The sequence below is a fragment of the Lygodium microphyllum genome, chromosome 11 (genome assembly GCF_053477565.2).
Source record: "Lygodium microphyllum isolate KBCC chromosome 11, Lygodium_microphyllum_v1.1.10, whole genome shotgun sequence".
NCBI lineage: Eukaryota > Viridiplantae > Streptophyta > Polypodiopsida > Schizaeales > Lygodiaceae > Lygodium > Lygodium microphyllum.
This window is the reverse complement of record NC_141145.1, coordinates 40,953,156-40,971,777: the sequence shown is the minus strand read 5'-3', so window position 1 is coordinate 40,971,777 and position 18,622 is coordinate 40,953,156. Positions and strand designations below refer to the sequence as shown.

The window sequence follows — 18,622 nt, the reverse complement described above, 5'->3', positions numbered from 1 at the left end:
ATGGAAAAGGAGAAACTTCAATATCTAGACTCGAGGGGTCCACCTATAAGAAATCATCTATATAATGTGTGTTCAAAGGATATTAAGAAATACCCTTTCTTTACATGCTATAAGGCCTTAAAATGATCCCTTTTACTTTATTAAACTTAGAGAGTTTTTTCAAATTGTAACTAAAATCTCCCTTTTGTAAATATAATCCTATAAATTTTACTAAATATAATACCCTTTCTTTTGAACTCACATGGTATCTTACATGTTCTATAAGGTGGACTCCCTGGGTATCTAATATGATATTTAAAGCATTAGAAGGTAATTTTACAAGCCTATCAGATGGAATGCATAATCACTTTGTATCTTAAAGATTTCTAACTATAAGAAAATACTTAACTTTAGTTCTCAATTAGTTCCTATGGGGGATAGTGTATTGTTGAACATGATTGTCAATAAGAAAATATCTCTCATTATTTTGTTTAGGGAGGATCATCTATCATTAGCAACTTGAAACATTTGTTGTTGCACTAGATGTTCATAGTTGAGCATATACATGGAGTCTTAGTCGCATTTGGTGAGAAAGGCCATGCCTTGCTATACAACGTTGAGATAATTATGATATTTGTAGATTTACATGTAGGTAAACATAAATTTCAAGTACACAATAAGCATGCATGGAGAGCACATATATGAGAAATATATATATACTACACAAACATAATAAATTATATGAAAAATAAGAAAATTATGATTCATTACATGTTAAATAATTATAAAGTCAAGTTAGCAATTGATTATATTATTTTGATAATTAATTAGTAGTATAAGGATACTCATTACCTTTACTATTTTTGCAGGTAATCAAAGTGAAATTAGATTATGAACATGTCATTGAAGATTTGGAACATTCTATTGCTAAAATCTCTAACTCCTTCCCACATAAACATATTGAGCATGTAGAATAGAGCTCCTATCCACCATATAATATGGATCCAAAACATTTCTTTGTGACAAGTAGCACAAATCCATGAGATCTTGGTTTTGGACTCTCCAAAAATATTTGTCCTTTGTAGTCATGACAAGACTTGAATTGTGTTTAGGTGTTTCATTTGATAAGAGCAATGTTTGGGACTTGGTGATTATGATACCCTTGTTGTGTTGTTATTTCATGTTATGTCATTATTGTCCCATACAAGGTCTATAGTGTATTTTTAGTTGGTTTCTTTTGATTGGGGTGGGTTTATTACTATAAATTTTATTTACTTGTAAAATAAAAGGTGGATGAGTGGGGCAAATTTTGAGAAGGCTCCACCTCATCTTAAATCTTTTCTTAAATGCTTTATTGTAAAAGGCTTGTTTCTTAGGATTTTGAACTTAAATATATCCTTCAAATTTGGAAAACTGTGTGTGTTAGAAAGTCCATGAAGATGTCTTAGATCATAGATGCACTTTTAAGAACACCATTTGATAAAAGGTATAGGTTGAAACATGGTTTGAGCATGTGATACTAGAAAGACAACACTAGAATGAGATATGCTTAAGGGAAAAACATTGGTATTTTGTCTCTGGGGGTTCACTATATATATATTCTCTATATAACGTGCGTTCATGGACTATTTATAAATATCCTAATCTGTGAATTTTTCTTGAATAAAACACAACCCTTTTCTATTCAATCTATAAGTAACCTCTTTATATGACACCCTTCTGTATGTAAAAAAATGTATAAAAATGGTGTTTTAAAAACCCCTTATTTTGAACTCACATTATATATACATACATTCATGAGTGACCCCCCTGATTATTTTGTGTATTACAATAATGCCTACTTGAATAGTTGGTGTCTTTGTCCCAGAATGCCTCCTTTAGTCTTGGATGTTGGGAGGGATGGGAGATCATATTAGTTGGTGTAACTTAGTGTTAAGACTTGTTGAATAAAAATTCTTGAGGAAGAAACTCTCATTTTCTTTGCTCGTATTGGTAGCTTTTGGTTGTGTCGTTCTTTTGGTATCAACTTTGATAATTTATTTTCTCCATCCCTATGTTTGGAAATGTTTTCCTAGATATACATGTGTGTGCGTGTGTGTGTGTGTGTGTGTGTGTGTGTATACACATACATATTTCTGTAGTTGGGCTTCTATATCTTTCTACCTACATACAACACTTCCAAGAGAATGGAAACATTCCAACAAATGGAAATGTACGACTTCCAATCAAATGGAAACATTCACAAGGTGTGTATAGTGTATGTGCAATTTGTTTTATCTTTTACCTTGTTTCATGTTGCCCGCATTTATATCTAATTGAGAGTGGGTTGGGATGACATTTCTCAGGGTACAAGTGCATGCTTGTGCTAGATCTCTCTTTTTGCTGGTGTCGAGAGACAATTTTGCTGTTGCACATAACCAATAGGTATGTGTCATTCACTCTTACTTTTTGTTGTTAGTACATCTCCTTTTTTGTTTTATACATGTCTTTTGAAAATATGCTTTAGAGTTGGACAAATAAGAGAAAAGATGACCCAATGATCTAAATGTCATGACTTGCATTATATGAAACATAAACTTTCTTACCTTATTCAAGTGCTATGCTAAAATCTACATGTTTCAAAGAGCAAAGATAAGAGTTTTGTCATTGAGGGGCCACCATACAAGATATGCAATCATCACATGAGTTCGAAATAGGGTATTTCATATTTATGATAGAATAGAAAAGTGTATTCATAAAAGGGGCCATCTTTTGGATTTTAGAAACAAATTATAGACTTCTTAAGAAAAAATATGCTTTTTATTAATGAGAAATTCATAGATAAGGCATTTTATAAATATGCCTTGAACATATTTGATATCTAGGGTCTACAAGTAATGAACCCACTAAGTTGTATATAGGCAGCTGGATGTTCTGCATGGATTCAAACATAGTGTCTCATATTCGAGACATTTAAAAAATATGTGTGATTTTTATATTTTTTCTGTTTCTCTTTTTCTATGGGTGTTTTTATTTTGTCTTTTGTGATGTTTCCAACATTGGGAATCCTTCCAACAAGTGATATGAGTTCTCCCCCCTCTAGTTCCATGACCATTGTTTAACTTGCAAAGCTTGCAAGGGCCCCTTTGGGAAGACTAGAAAACATGGTTAAAGTCATATTGATGAATGTCTAGCTACATTATGGATAGTACATGCTCGTAGCATCTAGAAACATGCATGCAAACATGTAGATATGCACAAAAAAAATACATGACAATAAATAAAATATGCAAAATAAGGGAAGAATGATGTGTGGTTGAATAAAATTAAGATGTATTGTCTTAATGAAATCCAAGGCTATGCTCTTGAGACTTAGATCTTTTGAGTAACATCAAACTTTATGTTCTGTTTTGTTTTACTTTTTTAAAGAAGTGCTAACATTGATCATAGGTGGTGCAATAAGGATAGACTAGTAAAAATGGATTGAAATGAAGTGAGATTGACTTATGTATGAATTCTTTATATTTTTGTAGAGTGATGGTGGATGCACGATAATACAACTCTAGGAGCATAGATTTGAAAAATTATATGATTTTTTGATAGCATGATTATTACAATATGTTAGAGTTTATGTAGCTTTACAAGGTAATTTCAACAAGATGTCAATGCTTGGGTGTAGTATTCTGGATCATTCTCTTGGGGGATTCCTCAAGGGTTTCCCATATGTATACTCTCTATATCACATAGTTTCAAGGCCTAGTTATAAATCATACTATTCTTGAGTTTTTGTGAATAAAATATATCATTTTACTATTAGACTATGAAATCTTAGTTTAATTGGTATCGTCATAGAACATGTGCAAAGATGAGATTTCGAAAATCTTTTCTCTTGAATCCATATGTTACACTAATGGTTTGGAGTGACCCCTCAAGATCATACTAGCAATAGTGTTACATGATGTAGAAGGGCTGATAATTTTTGTAAGATTCCTCCTAATCATCATTGGCTTTTCTTAGTATGCATACTAGAAGAAGTATATTTCTTTGAGTACTTGTACTTGAAATTTCTTGATTTCAAGTGTAACTCATAGCGAACCTATGGATCAAACTAGTCAACTCTGATGAGAGGGAAGTGATGATAGTTGTCATTAGCTTTGCTTAGTATGCATACTAGAAGAAGTATATTTATTTGAGTAATTATACTTGAAATCACTTGATTTCAATTGCAATTCATAGGGAGCCTATGGATTAGACTAGTGGATTGTGATGAGAGGGAAGTAATAAAGGGATATAAGCAGAAGCTATAAAGTGCAAGAGGTTTGCGAGAGAGAAGCACACAAGAGAGTTTAGTAGATACTTAGAATGGTATTATTATTCTTTGTTATCGTCATATATGTATGCTTTTACATGTGTAGTTATATTAGTACTACAACATATAGACCCAATACTCACATTTAAAGCGGCTGAATTATTAATGGAAATTTTTTTCCTCTTCATCACTATTAACGTCGCTATTAGTGACACGACAAAGAAATCACTATTAGTGTCATTATATACATTGATATTAGCATCACTACTTGCATCACTAATTGTGCTAATGCAATGCACCTAGTGATGCTAATAGCAATGTGTATAATAATGGTTGTAGAGTAAATTTCTAATGTAAATAGCCAAGGTTACAGAGGGGAAAGAAAATAGGTGGCAGGGTAATGCATATAGTGATGGTTGTTGTAGAGTAAATTTCCAACGCAAATAGCCAAGGTTATAGAGGGGAAAGAAATTAGGTGGCAAGGCATGTAACCCTACCACCCCCCTAGCTATATACACTAAATATTCTTGCATAATTTATTTACCAATATAACATACACCTAATGTCCAAAAATTGTACATTACAATTCTCTAAAAATAAGGATTCCATTGATTGCAAAAGATAAATATAATCGATTAAAAAAAGTATTACTCAAGGAGCTTTCCCATCTCTTGATTAAGTCCAAGAAGAAGAGCTTCACTTCAAGCTTTCATGGCACTCAGACCCTAAGATATGCATAAGTCCTAGGTCTCGTGCTTTCTCCAACTTATTCCAAACTTGTTCAAGGATTTTTGTGGGAGCACTTGGACATTTCTAAGAGTCCCATTGTGCCTCACTCCATCATCCACATCAATAGAAAGTTAAGTTAGCGAGTGTGATTTTCACTACATGACTTGGTTATTGTAGCTACCCCCAGGGTGGCAAGGCACTGCATGTCCTGCCACCTAACTTTTTTCCCCTATGTAGCCATCACTATTTTCATCAGAAATTTACTCAGCAAAACCGTTGCTATTAGCGTTGCTATTCGAATTAGCGATGCCGATAGTGACGCAAGATTCTAGTCAATGAAAACACCTACAAACTTAATTGTTGCTAGAGGAATACTCAAATCTATTAATAAGGATCACAATTAGAATGACCAATAGAGTTGAATGGAATTAGCTTGAGGCTTTAGTTTAATTGAATTGTTGCATTTAGGATATCAATGTGTCTTAATGAAGTGTTTTGAGTCAACCTTTTTTGGCATAACTATCTAAAGGTTTTGGAGATTGTAGAGAGATATAGTCAATGTGAAAGATGATCTATGCTTGGAGATCACCTAAGATGACCATGATACAACTCTACCATTGCCTTTGATACAACCATGAATCTAGATGGTGGTTGATTCTACTTTTTCCTCAAACATAGATGTGAATGAGATTTCTCTTTCTAAATTAGATCCTTAGTGATGAGTGTATCAATGCTCTAGATCCTCAAAATGAAATAGTAATGTTGTAGGGAGAGCCAATCTATTTAGAATTTTTGGCTCTTAAGTCATTTTCTTTTTGGTTGAGTGGTCTTCTCATCATAGCATTCAATGAAGCATTGGAACTGTTTGTCTAATGATGTTTAGATTTCAAGTGTCTGACGGTTTTGTTTATGTAGAAACCATCAAGGTTAGTTTCTTCTGTCATGAGAACTTAATTTAAACGATCACATGTCAAATGTTCTAAAGTATGGACATTACTAGCTTTTGTGTGGGAAACTATTTTAACTGTTTCCAATTCACATTTGATGGTTTGATTGCAATTATTTGATAATCTCTTATACTATAGACAAGTAATTTTTAAATCTTTGCTAATATTTGCCTCCCTATTTTTTTAAAAAGACAAGAGTGTACATTGAAGCTCAATAAAAAGGTAGTATCATTTTGGAGAAATTTTGAATTTATCATATTATTCTCTAAATTGACAAAGATTCAAAAAATATTTAGTTTTGAAAGGTATCATGCTAGAAATCATCCATGCTCTCTTTCTTAATGATGTGGTATCTTAATTGTTGTGTTTTTAATGTAAATTTTAACAAATAGTGAAGGTCTTAAATCTCTTTTTAGATTCCTCAATAAAATGTTGAGACTAACATAGAGGGGCACTGGGGCCCTTAAAGTTCTAGTCCAAATCTAGAAAGGGTAGAATGAAAATTCAGTACAAAATGCTATGTTAATGTCTCAAATGATATGCTTCAAAAGATGTCAGATTGTTAATATTAAGGAGTTCATTCTCATCACCTCAAATTTTGATAAGATTATCTAGGAAGGCTATTGTTATTTATTTTTTTTCATTTCAGATATTATTAAAGGCAGAGAAGCTAGCAAGTACAAGGTTTTTATCTATAGTTTATCTTTTACTAAGAAAGTGAAGCTTTCACAAAATAAGATTTTTCACAAAATGAGATTTTCAAAAATGAATGTTATAAAGAAATTATACAATATACAGCCACTTTGAGGAAATTATCAAACAAGACCTTGAAAATATAATTGTATTGATGATTGCATTGGGACAACTTGTATAGATGCAACATCATCAATGCACTCATACTCTTAGTGGGATAGCAAGGAGCAAGTAGACAATAGCTTAGCCAAGTCATTGATAAGGATAACTCTTACTGAAGCTTGGCATGTGAATGGATCCTTTAATTCAACTTGATCATCTCTCCATTTATGAACAAGGTTTTATTGCACTCTTATGATATTACCTTGCCTTTGTTTAGTTATGTCATTACCATGTCAATGTTAACAATAGTATTTCACTTTCCCAATACACTGTATTGTACGCGTTTTTTGGGTCGTCAATGCATGGGTAGAGCCATAAAGCATCACAAGACACAGATTCTAAAGAGGATTTACCTCTCTCATGCATATTAGCACTTTGTGTTGGAGCATTGAAATGTTTAAAGATGCTTTACAGCTTTCACAAAATGCTCTTCATGTTGGAGCATTTACACTTCGCGAACATAGCATTTTGTGAATGCTCCAACACGAAGAGCCATGTCCATATGCACATAAAGTCTATGGAGTAGACATGAAAATAGGCACATAGGTAGATAAAAAACTTTATGGTATTGAATATAACCATGGATGTATTGGTTGCATAATTATAGTTCCAATTTGAGCTACCATGGACTTAATAGCTCCCTCATTTTTTTAAATCTCATAAATATTTACATCAACCATGAACAAAATGTGCCAACAAAAGTCATAGTTAGGATATAATATAACAAAGCATTTAAACCCAAATATTATTCCAAAACTATACATTCATGAAAGCTTCTTCATAAGTGTAAACATACATAGGTTTGGCTTGAACTACAAAACTGAGAGAGACATTGTAGCAAAAGCACAAAAAAGAGAGAGGCTACATTTGAAGTAAAGCTAAATTTAAATTGCAATTGAAGTGCAATATACTACACTTTGATAGGACCTAATCTAGGATATACACAAATAAATTACATGCTTGGAAAGAGGTATCATGAACAAAATGCCTCCCAAGTGCACCATAGGGCTCAGTCTTGTAGAAGTGGATGTCATGGAGGAGTGTATGAAGAGGTACAAGTATTGTATGATGGTGTTAAGCCAACTTGTCTCCATTGAAGTCGCTAGTCCATATGTTTCTATCTACCATTCTTGCAAAAACCTACTAAACGTACATGTAATGCCCCCACAAATCAAGATATCTCACACCCCAATTGAAATAAGTACTTGCTTCTCCATGTGTTGGGAAAACAAGTATTACGATTAGATTCTATGCAATGTGTAATAAACTTATTGACTTACTAACAAACCTTACTTATATACCCAAACACAAGCTGCTCATGTAACAAACCTACAAATCTACCAATCCTAAACTCGTAACTTTCTACCCTACTAACAAATCACATACAAAACAACTCATTTACTTTTAATTTAAAAAAACTTACTAAAAATTGGCCCATAAAACATTTGAATTTTGAAATTGAACAAATCTACTAAGAAATCACACGTAAAACACCTACATTTTGGGGTAAACTGTTTGAATCGTGTCAATCTATGCATCTAAATTTGCCTTCACTAAGTTTAGATTGTTAAAAAACATTCTTTAGGAGAATAAAGTGAGAGAAAAATACCTGGTTGCTTGATTGTCTTCGTTTAGACTAGCTTTCACGCTAAATGCAACCATCGTTCATGTGCTCCTAATTGGCCTCTTGCACTTAGTGCGACCCGAATAATGCCCAACACTATCTTAGAGCTCTTAGCATCTCATTACACACGCGTGCTTCCTGGCCCGTTCCCGGAAACCAACGTAATATGTATAAGGTCTAGGGTTCAGTGTTATATTCACTAGTTGATCGTAGTATCGAAGCACCACTAATATCTATCAAGATGATGCGGCACGGGGCTCTCAGGAATCGCATCCTTCGCGATTGCATCGGCGATGGCATAGCAGGCGTCAGAAGCCTCGTGAGGTAACTTTAAAATCTTCTGTGACCAGAACCATACATGTTTATCACGGCTTAAAATTACATTTCTGTCTAATGCAGGTGCCTTACTCCTTATTTGTCAAGCAAGCGGAGCGATGGGCCTGGCGTTATCGATGAGGAGGTCCTTGATGAGGAGGTGCATGACCGTCTCAAAGAAACTCCCATTTTTACTGGCAATTGAACCTCTTCTCTTCCGTCAGGTTATGCTTTCAAAATGGTGCCATCAGCATTTTAAAATTAGGCTATAATTAGGTTCAAAGCTAAGTATAACTTATCCGACAACGAGTAGCCTCAAGCCTCTAGTAACGACCAGCTGCATTTCTAACACACCATATCTCTTGCTCCACGGCCAGTTGGGAGTCTGTTCGGAAACAATTCCTTCCATGAGATCGTTCAAGTTAGTCCCCACGATTTAGTGCTAATATAATTGATTAGGTGCATCGTGCTGCCTCCATGAACAAGGTGATGGCCTGCATGTACATCCATGGGCGCACAGACTTGATCGAAACACGTGCATGACAGAGACCTCATTGTTCTGTGCTCAAAGCCTGGAGTAATGTTTGTGAGAATGAGACAAAAATAATGCTATCTGTAGTGAGTAATCCCTTAGGGCCTCCCCTTTGTAGGATTTTAGCGATCAAGCTTTGAAGTTGGAGGTTCAATGCATCCTAGTTGGTGACGAAGGGCCTCCGTGATGATGAAAGTGCAGCAAGAAATAGCATAGCTTGACATTTTTTAAAGATGTCCATTCTTGAAATGACCACTTCATCTACAGGTTGTGCAATCCATCCATCCATGATCCAAAAACATAGTTATGGCTTGAACTTCTTGCATGGTTTAGTTAATAAGTCTCTTGATCAAGGAGACTTTATACATTAGATTAGTGTGCTCATAAATATTGTTAAAGAAATCCAATATTTCTTTTGAAGTAGTAAGTGTCCGTACCATCTAAACTTGCATATCTTCATAATGGAGAATGATCGCCATTGTAGCCACAAGATCTTTTGCATCCAATGCAAGATCTTGCAGCCAAATGATGGATAGAAACATGATGCTTGGATGATGCTTAGAGCTCACTTTCCTCTAATACCATATGAGCTTATCATCTTGAGAAGAGTAGGGGAGAGAGAGAGAGAGAGAGAGAAAGAGAGAAAAGAAAGAAAGAAAGAAAGTTATATTAACGTCTTCTAAAGACCAAAACTGGCCTATGAGACAAACTGTGATATAACTGATGAGGTCCAGCTATCCAAAATAAAAGTGCTGAATGAAAAGCTAAAAACTGGAAACTGAAAATACGGTGCTGTGAGTGTGATAAGTGTCGTGTATGTGTATGTGCGTATGTAGCTCTGGTACTCCAGATAATGGCTACAAAAGGGGAACAAATGTCGACTGTGATAGGGGAACAACTGTCGGCTGTGATAAAGTGGTACGATGTGTATATGTAATAGATGCAGGGAGATATACTATCCTGGGATGTAGTAGCAGTCGTCGAAGTCGCTAATAGCAGGTGATCCCTCCTGGATGCAGGATGTGGTACATCGGCGGTGAAGAAAGAGCAAACTGGAGGTCTGAGATCCAATATGAGAGAGAGAGAGAGAGAGAGAGAGAGAGAGAGAGAGAGAGAGAGAGAGAGAGAGAGCACAATGTGGAGAAGCACAAGTAGAGATTCGAATTCGAAATGGATATGACCAATCACAATGTATCCATTTATATAGGAGTGTATGCTCCAAGGTAGCCAATGGCTTGCAATGTGATATGTGAGATTGTGGCTAGTGGATTTGGCTTTGAATGGCTTGGCTGCAATTATTTGTAGATGTTTAGAGAGGATTTAGTTGAGAGCATCTAGTTTCACCTTTTCATAAGGACATGATAAGAGAAAGATAAGACAACCAACTGAGCCTTGGTTGTGGTGATTGTATGCGTTTTTCTATCTATGGAGAAGGAAATTGTATAGAAACAAGCTTGAAGGCAATCATCCATGTGGATTCCATGTATTGGATCATGTATTGTCTAGCTAGCTTCTCAAGGTCTATTAGTAGTTTGTTATGGGGATATGCTATTCTATCCATGTAAGAAAATATTTTCAGGGTGTTGTCAAAGGACTTCAAAGAGCCATTTTCAAAATTTCATGTTCTCCTACAATATTGCTATATAGTGGGGGGTAGTTATGATGTTGTCACACCATATGGCTTATGGTCATGTAACTTCTTTCATGTTTGCCTTTGTGAAGTTTGCCTCTAGTCCCTAAAGCTTCAAGTCAAATGTGATGGAAATGTAAACTAAGGATTGGGACAAGCACATGTTAGTTGACTTGCACAATTCAACATAGTATGTACCTTGACTATATTGTGATTGTAACGTGTCTGTTTGTTTGCTTGTGGGACACGTCTTAGCAGTCGGCCATCGAGAGGAGGGTCTAGAAGGCTCCGCCTGGCACTCACAAGGAATGACACAGGGTTTGCCATCTAGGTCTTCCTGAGTCTGTCCCGATTGGAAGTGTCTGGCCGTTTCCACTTGGGATCGACCTCAGGTCAGGATTCCTTTCCTATCAGCAAGGTCTCTAGGAAGAAGCTAGCATCGAGCTCAAGATGTATCTCCTTGCGTAGGAATGACAGAGTCGAAGCGGTTTCATGCTGCCCTTGGTTCATGGAGAATGGGAAACGAGAGGGATGCGAAGCTCAACCTCTTTGCCATACGGCATAGTCCCATTCCTTTTCCCTAAAAGAGAATAAACCGGGACTCTACATCTACTAACACTAGGATTTCAAAGTCTTATTGTCTCATCATTTGAGAAAAGTTTCCAGCTAACTGGGACCACCCTTCCGTAGGACGGACCTAAGTCACGTCCATCGCACTTTCCTCAGTTTGCTTTAGTTATCCAATTACCTACCACATTATGTTTTGACATGCAAAAGCAGCATCCTTAATTAATCAAATTAACTACGGGTTCCTTCATGCAACTTAGGCACTAACACAAAAAAAATATCAAGCAAGTTCCTTTTTCTCCAATATCTGCTCTTTATTTATCATAATCTTGGAGTATATCCACTATCATGCCCGAAGGCTATCCCAGTAATCTAGAGGATTGCTGCTCCAAGTTTCGCCGGTTGACTAGTACACGGGCCTTGAGATCCCATCTCGAGTCACGTCGACCTCTTGTGCGAGATCTGGAGGCAAGAGATTTACAGCCACAGCCTCCCCTGATACGCATACGTCCTCTCGCTCCAAGCAGCGCCCACACGGAGAGACCTCTCATGGCGGGTTAGGTCCATATACCTGGTGTGGCTAACAATCAACTTGGATTAGGGCCAGGCAGATAGTCGGAGGTAACTGTTCTTGCCTCTCTCTCTAGGCTTTTAACCTGATTAAGCATATTAAGTGTTTTTTCTTGAATTAGTTCCTTGAACAAAGAGATCAAATAATATACATAAGTGTACAATCACAAACACTTCGGAGGTCGTTTGTACAACCAACTGCTAAGGTGTGACTCATTTTTTCCGCGATCCTGGGTCTTTTTCCCGGATGCTCCCAGCATCCTATCCTGGATCATTTGAAACTTGGCGAGATTCCAATAATCTCAAACAAGATTACATAAGCAAATGTAAGTTAATTTATTTTGAGTTTCTCTTCCCTTGGGTTCTTCCTTATGGTATCTTAACCTAACCCAAGCATTAACTAGACAATCAAGGCAATGGTCATGCCTTCATTCGCAACCCAACCAAAGTTCTTTTATTCTTCTAGTTCTAACCAAGTTCGGTTATTACACTTGGCAACACAGGACTCTTCATTTGGGCCTTCAAGATATAGTCTAGATGCATGTGTTTCCTCCATTTCTCTTAGTGCGGTTCCATGCATAATTTTTCCAATCAACCTTACCTTATCCATCATGCACATGGTGCACTTAGTAAAATTGAACGTCCTAAACAACCTTTATCCCTCATCATTCTTAGCAACAAGTACTTATTCCTAATGTATCGGATCACATGTGACTTGCGTATATGAAAGTCTAGGGTTTTGTCCAACGGTGCAAATGTATCTCATGAACAGAACTAACATTTCATATGTTTCTTCTAAACATGATTGCAAAATGTGAATTCTAAATGACTATTCATGCACTGAACTGGTTAAAAATCTATCATTTTAAGTGAAGTAAGGCGATAACCTTATCATTTTATGTGTGTAAAAGCTATCATTTCATGCATATAATCTTATGTGAATTCCATACTCTACCATTTCACGCATGTAACTTAGTGCTTACAGTAAACAAAAACCCTAAGACTTGTTCTTGTTCCATGAATGTCACCAACCCTTTCATCTCTTCCATGAGAAATAATACCTATTTAATTTTAAAGCTTAGAACAACCTGGGTTTGATTCGTGTTTGTTGCGTTGGTCGCTCTGTTGATCGCTTCTCCAGCATTACCGGTAGCTTTGGTACCAACACTTCCTGCGACTTTCTTCTTGGGAGCCATTTGCCTCGCGGAGATTGGACAGTCCGGACCTTAATAGTTTTCGGGACTACAGGTTCGGGTAGGAAAGATCATTGGATGGGGTCCTTCACTGAGGGGGTGGTTTGAGTGTGGCTCCTTGAAGTTACTCACCAACTTTCACTCCCTCTCCTTCTTCTCTCTCTCTCTCTCTCCTTCTCTCCTCCTTCTCTCTTATTCTCCTACTCTCTCTCTCTCCTTCTCTTCTTCTCCTTCTCCCTCTCCTAGTTCTTCTCTCCTTCTTCTCTTTCCCTCTCTTTCTGTTCTTCCACTACTTCTCTCCTCTCTCCTTCTACCTCTTTTTCTTCTTCTTCTACCTCTCTCCTTCTCCTTCTTCTTCTCCTCTCCTCTCTTCTAACCCTTTTTTTTCTCCTTCTTCTACTTCTCTCTCTCCTTCTCTTCCCTCCTTCTCCTTCTCTCCCTCTTCTTCTCTTCTCTCTCCCACTCCTTCTACTTCTCTCTCTCCTTCTCTTCCCTCCTCCTTCTCTCCCTCTTCTTCTCTTCTCTCTTCCACTCCTTCTTCTTCTCTCCTTCTCCTTCTCTCCTTACCCTTCTCTCCCTCTTCTTCTCTTCTCTCTCCCACTCCTTTTCTCTCCTTCTCCTTCTCTCCCTCTTCTTCTCTTCTCTCTCTCTCTCTCCTTCTTCTTCTCTCCTTCTCATTCTCTCCTTCCCGTTCTCTCCCTCTTCTTCTCTTCTCTCTCCCACTCCTTCTTGTCTCTCCTTCTTCTCTCCTCACGGCCCGCAGCTGGATGGCAATTAGGGGGGGAGGTGGCTTTGTTCGAAGGCCCAGGGAGGGACCCGTAGCGATTGGCAAATAGGGGGAGGGGGGTGACTTGAATTGTAGGCCCAAGGGGGCACTATCACGGCAGATCGGAGGGGATGGGTTGAAGACTCATCCCCTCAACGGCAAATCAGAGGGAATGGGTCGACGGCCCACGAGCCCGTGCAGCAGCTGCCATAGAGGTGGCGACGTAAGGAAGGGGGAGCGCCGTCTCTCTCTATAGTTGAGGGAGGGGAGGGACCTCCCCTTATATAGGGGGAAGGAGGTGGGTGGCATGCCACCCCTCCCACTGGGGGGCTGCATGACCCCCATCACTACCACTCCCTCTCTCTCTCTCCCCAACGTGCTGTCGACGGGGAGAGAGAGGGGGGTTAAAAAAATTTGAACTACTGATAATATTTTTTTTTCAAATTAAAAAAGGGGGGTGTTCCTATAGGGGAGAAAACACGGGAAATGTTACATCCTCTCCCCCTTAGAGGAATCGAGATGTCCTCATCTTGAGAGAATCTGGGGGTATCGTTGGTTGAGAGTATCTTCATCCACCCAGGTGGCATCCTCTTTGGGATAATCTTTCCATTGGATAAGGTACTCTCTCAAGGTCCTTGACCTCAATTGCCTCTCCCTAATATCTAGGACTCTATCAGGCCGTAGCTCAAGGACTCCTTGGCTAGGCATTACAATTTTCTAATCATCAAGTACATGATTCGGATTAGGTAGATATTTTTTCAATAGGCTAACGTGGAATACATTATGAACCTTTAGGGTTGCGGGCAGCTGTAGTCTGTAAGCATTAGGTCCTAGACACTTAGTGATCTTATAAGGTGCACAATACCTTGGACTTAGCTTCTTGTACTCTCCCAAGGATAGTGAAATCTTTTTAGGGCGTACGTGGATGAAGACCATATCACCTTCAATGAAGGATCTGTCTTGCCGTTTCAAGTCTGCATACGCCTTCTGTCTATCCTTGGAAGCTTGGATGTGCTGTCTTATTGACTTGATTTGATCATCCATGTCTTCCAGCATCTGCCTTGAAGCTTCTACCCTCAAAGTTGGATCCGAGAATCTCAAAGGGGTACGACAATCGTGCCTATACAATGTTTGAAAAGGGGTCATCTGAATACTTTGTTGGTAAGAAGCATTGTATGCAAACTCAACCAGTGGTAAATATTGAATCCACCTTTTGGGTTCGCGACAACAGTATGCCCTAAGCATATCTTCAATGACTTGATTGACTCGTTCTATTTGACCATGAGTTTGGGGATGGTAAGCTATACTGAAATAGAGTTGAGTCCCAATAGCCTCAAAGATAGCGCTCCAGAAGTGTTATGTGTAGAGAGAGTCATGATCACTAATGATTTTTCTGTATAACCCATAACACCATAGCGGATAATATCCATAGATGATAGCACTTGCTGCCCTATTTGCAAGCTCTCCATCTGCAACAAATCCCACAACGTGCTCTGGGCCAATAAGCTCAATACCTATAACCCACTCTGTTGCAAGTGCATCTGCCAACTTGGGAAATATGAAAATTTTCCATAAGTTTGGGATACATGGTTAAATCTTTGGATTTGTCATAACTTGAATACTATAACTTCAAATTGAGCACTCTATAGCTCAATAGATTCCATTTTCTAAGTGCTTTCCAATGATAGATCATATCATATGGTTTTGAGAAACTTATGGGCATGTTATCCGGCTGCCACCTTTTTAGTATTCAAAAAATGGGAATTGGGAGATTCCCAAATTCACTAATATTGTGCTCCATGCAGTTTGAATATTTCCTTGATGAATAATCTTGTGATGTCTGAGGCTTTATAGTTTGTCTTGACAGGGATGAGATATGCAACCTTGGTGAGCATACCTACTACAACCATAATAGAGTTGTATCCTCCCTGAACTTGGGGTAGGCCAATAATGAAGTCCATACTAATGAACTCCCATTTCATTTGGGGAATGTCAAGTGGTTGTGATTTCCCAGGCATTTTGACATATTCTGCCTTAATGCGTTGACAAGACAAACATTCCGTGACATATTTGAGAATGTTACTCTTGAGCCTATCCCAATAATAGCTCTTCCTGACTGCATTAAGGGTCTTGGCATAGCCAGGATGTCCTAAGAAAGGGGAGTCTTGGGCTTCCCAAAGTATCTTCTTCTTGAGAGTTTAGCTTGTAGGGATACATAATCTTGTCCTAAAGTAGACAGATCCACCACTGACAGAGAATTCTTGATACTTCGTCTTTAGCTTCGGGTCTTGATCCTTGATGGGGATGTCCCTTAGCAATTTCTGATAGACGAGGTCATGACATGCCTCGTCTTTAGCTAACTCAAGAATTGGATTGTTTGGCATTGATACCTTTGTGGCTAGAGATCTTGTTGTTGATGGATCTTGCAAAATAAGAGAGTTTGGAAATGCCTTGTTACTGAGTGCATCGGCAACTACATTCTCTTTTTTGGCCCTATATTTGATTTCAAAATCATATTCTTCCAGCACTTTGATCCACCGACGTTGTCTCATATTGAGCTAATTCTGGGTGAAGATCCATTTAAGACTCTTGTGGTCCGTCACTAAGAAAAATTTGTTACCTAGCAAGTAATGCCTCCAAATTTTGGGAGCATGGATGACAACCAACAGCTCTAGATCCTGGGTAGCATAATTCCTTTCATGTCAAGAATTGCGTGGTGGGGGGAGTTGCTCAAGATGCTGCGCCGAACACACACAGAATGCACAAGGAGAAGCTCACTCAAGAGACAAGAAGAGAGATGGAGGCCAAAATATTTTCTTGCTAATTTCTTCTTCTTCTTCCACACTTTTACAATGTACACAAAGTATAGATAAGATGCAACATAAAGAAAAGTGGCCTACTAAGTCAAACAATGCATAACCGACTACACTAGTCGACTGGCGCTATAACTATGCCAGCTGTAAATAGGTGTAACAACCTGAATATAATAAGTAATGAGTCAGTGGCCATGTGTGAGTCATAATGACCACCAACGTGCTAAGTGTAGACGTGTGGACCCATCTAACCAGGCGGTCCATCATCCATGTCTACATGTGTTGAGCTTGCCATCTCAATACTCCCCCTCAAGCTCAACTGCATCTCTGCAACTCCAAGTAAGCTTCGAAACTTTTGAAGCTTCTCTGTACCCAATGCCTTTGTGAAGATGTCAGCTATCTGATCCTATGTGCTGACATACACCAAGTCAATCTCACCTCCTAGTATCTTCTCTCTCACAAAGTGGTAGTGTACCTCAATATGTTTTGTCCTGGCATGGAACACAGGGTTCCTAGTCAACTGTATACTGCTCATGTTGTCACAATAAATGACAACTGGACCTTCCACCTGCACATCCAAATCAGCCAATAACTTTTGCATCCATACTACCTCACATGCTGCAACAGCAGCACCTCTATACTTAGCCTCTGTACTCGACAAAGCAATTGTAGATTGCTTTTTGCTGCTCCAAGCAACTGCTCCACTACCAAGAGAGAACATGTATCCGCTGGTAGATCTTCTATCAGACATACTACCAGCGCAATCTGCATCTGTGTATCCAAACACGTGTACCTCTGTACCTGCCTCATAGAAAAGTCCATAATGTAATGTGGACTTCACATATCTCAATATGCGTCTGACTGCATCCAAATGTGGCTTTCTAGGTACTTGCATAAACTGACTCACAAGACCAACAGCGTAGCTAAAGTTTGGCCTTGTAATGGTTATGTAGATCAAACTCCCCACTATCCTCCTGAACATAGTAGGGTCTTCTATCTCATCCCCAATATCAGCACTCAACTTTACATTCTGATCCAATGGGACTGAAAGTGGTTTGCATCCTGTCATACAATACTTGGACAACATATCCAAGCCATATTGTCTTTGGGACAGCCATATACCATCATCACATCTGATCACGTCAATGCCAAGGAAGTACCTTAGCTCACCTAAATCCTTCATCTCAAACTTCTTCTTCAAAAAGTCCTTGACTTCTGCAATCCCACTATCACTATCACCTGTAATAATCAAGTCATCCACATAGATGACTATGTTGGCCAAACCTGCATCTCCCTTTCTCACATAAAGTGAGTGATCAGTATCAAAAACATAAAAGCCAATATTGATAAGATACTCTCTGATCTTGTCAGACCATGCTCTAGGTGCTTGCTTGAGCCCATAGAGTGCCTTCTTCAACCTGCACACATACGTGGGATGCTCTAAATCTTCATAACCTACTGGCTGATCCATATACACTTCTTCCTGCAAATCACCATGCAAGAAGGCATTCTTTACATCCATTTGCTGCAACCTCCAACCTTTGGCTGCTGCCAAAGCAATCACACATCTGAAAGTTGCCATCCTAGCAACTGGACTGAAGGTTTCATCATAATCTATGCCATATATTTGGGCATAGCCTTTTGCAACCAGCCTAGCTTTGTACCTGCTAATAGAACCATCTGCATTGTGCTTAATCTTATAAACCCACTTACATCCAATAGCTTTCTTTCCCTTCGGCAATGATACTAGATCCCAAGTCTTATTGGCCTCTAATGCAGCCATCTCCTCATCCATTGCTGCATCCCAATGAGCA

The 18,622-nt window shown here is 38.3% G+C and overlaps 1 protein-coding gene across 27 annotated transcripts in view; it reads left to right on the top strand.

The window, feature by feature from the left end:
- The window catches only part of LOC148028739 (uncharacterized), a 60,414-nt gene that overhangs the window by 20,027 nt on the left and 21,765 nt on the right, over nt 1–18,622 (top strand). For 19 of the 27 annotated variants that reach the window (XR_015692320.1, XR_015692319.1, XM_087687523.1 and 16 more), the window contains 3 exons: nt 849–2,225; nt 2,325–8,746; nt 8,822–8,897. Coding sequence is in view for 7 of the 27 variants with exons in the window: in XM_087687523.1 (XP_087543649.1) it covers nt 8,664–8,746; nt 8,822–8,897 (159 nt within the window). In the remaining 20 variants the exon portion in view is untranslated. Of the gene's footprint in view, nt 1–265; nt 310–848; nt 2,226–2,324; nt 8,747–8,821; nt 8,898–10,288; nt 13,780–18,622 lie in introns of those variants that run through there. The other 8 variants (XM_087687519.1, XM_087687518.1, XM_087687517.1 and 5 more) reach the window with 5 other exon arrangements.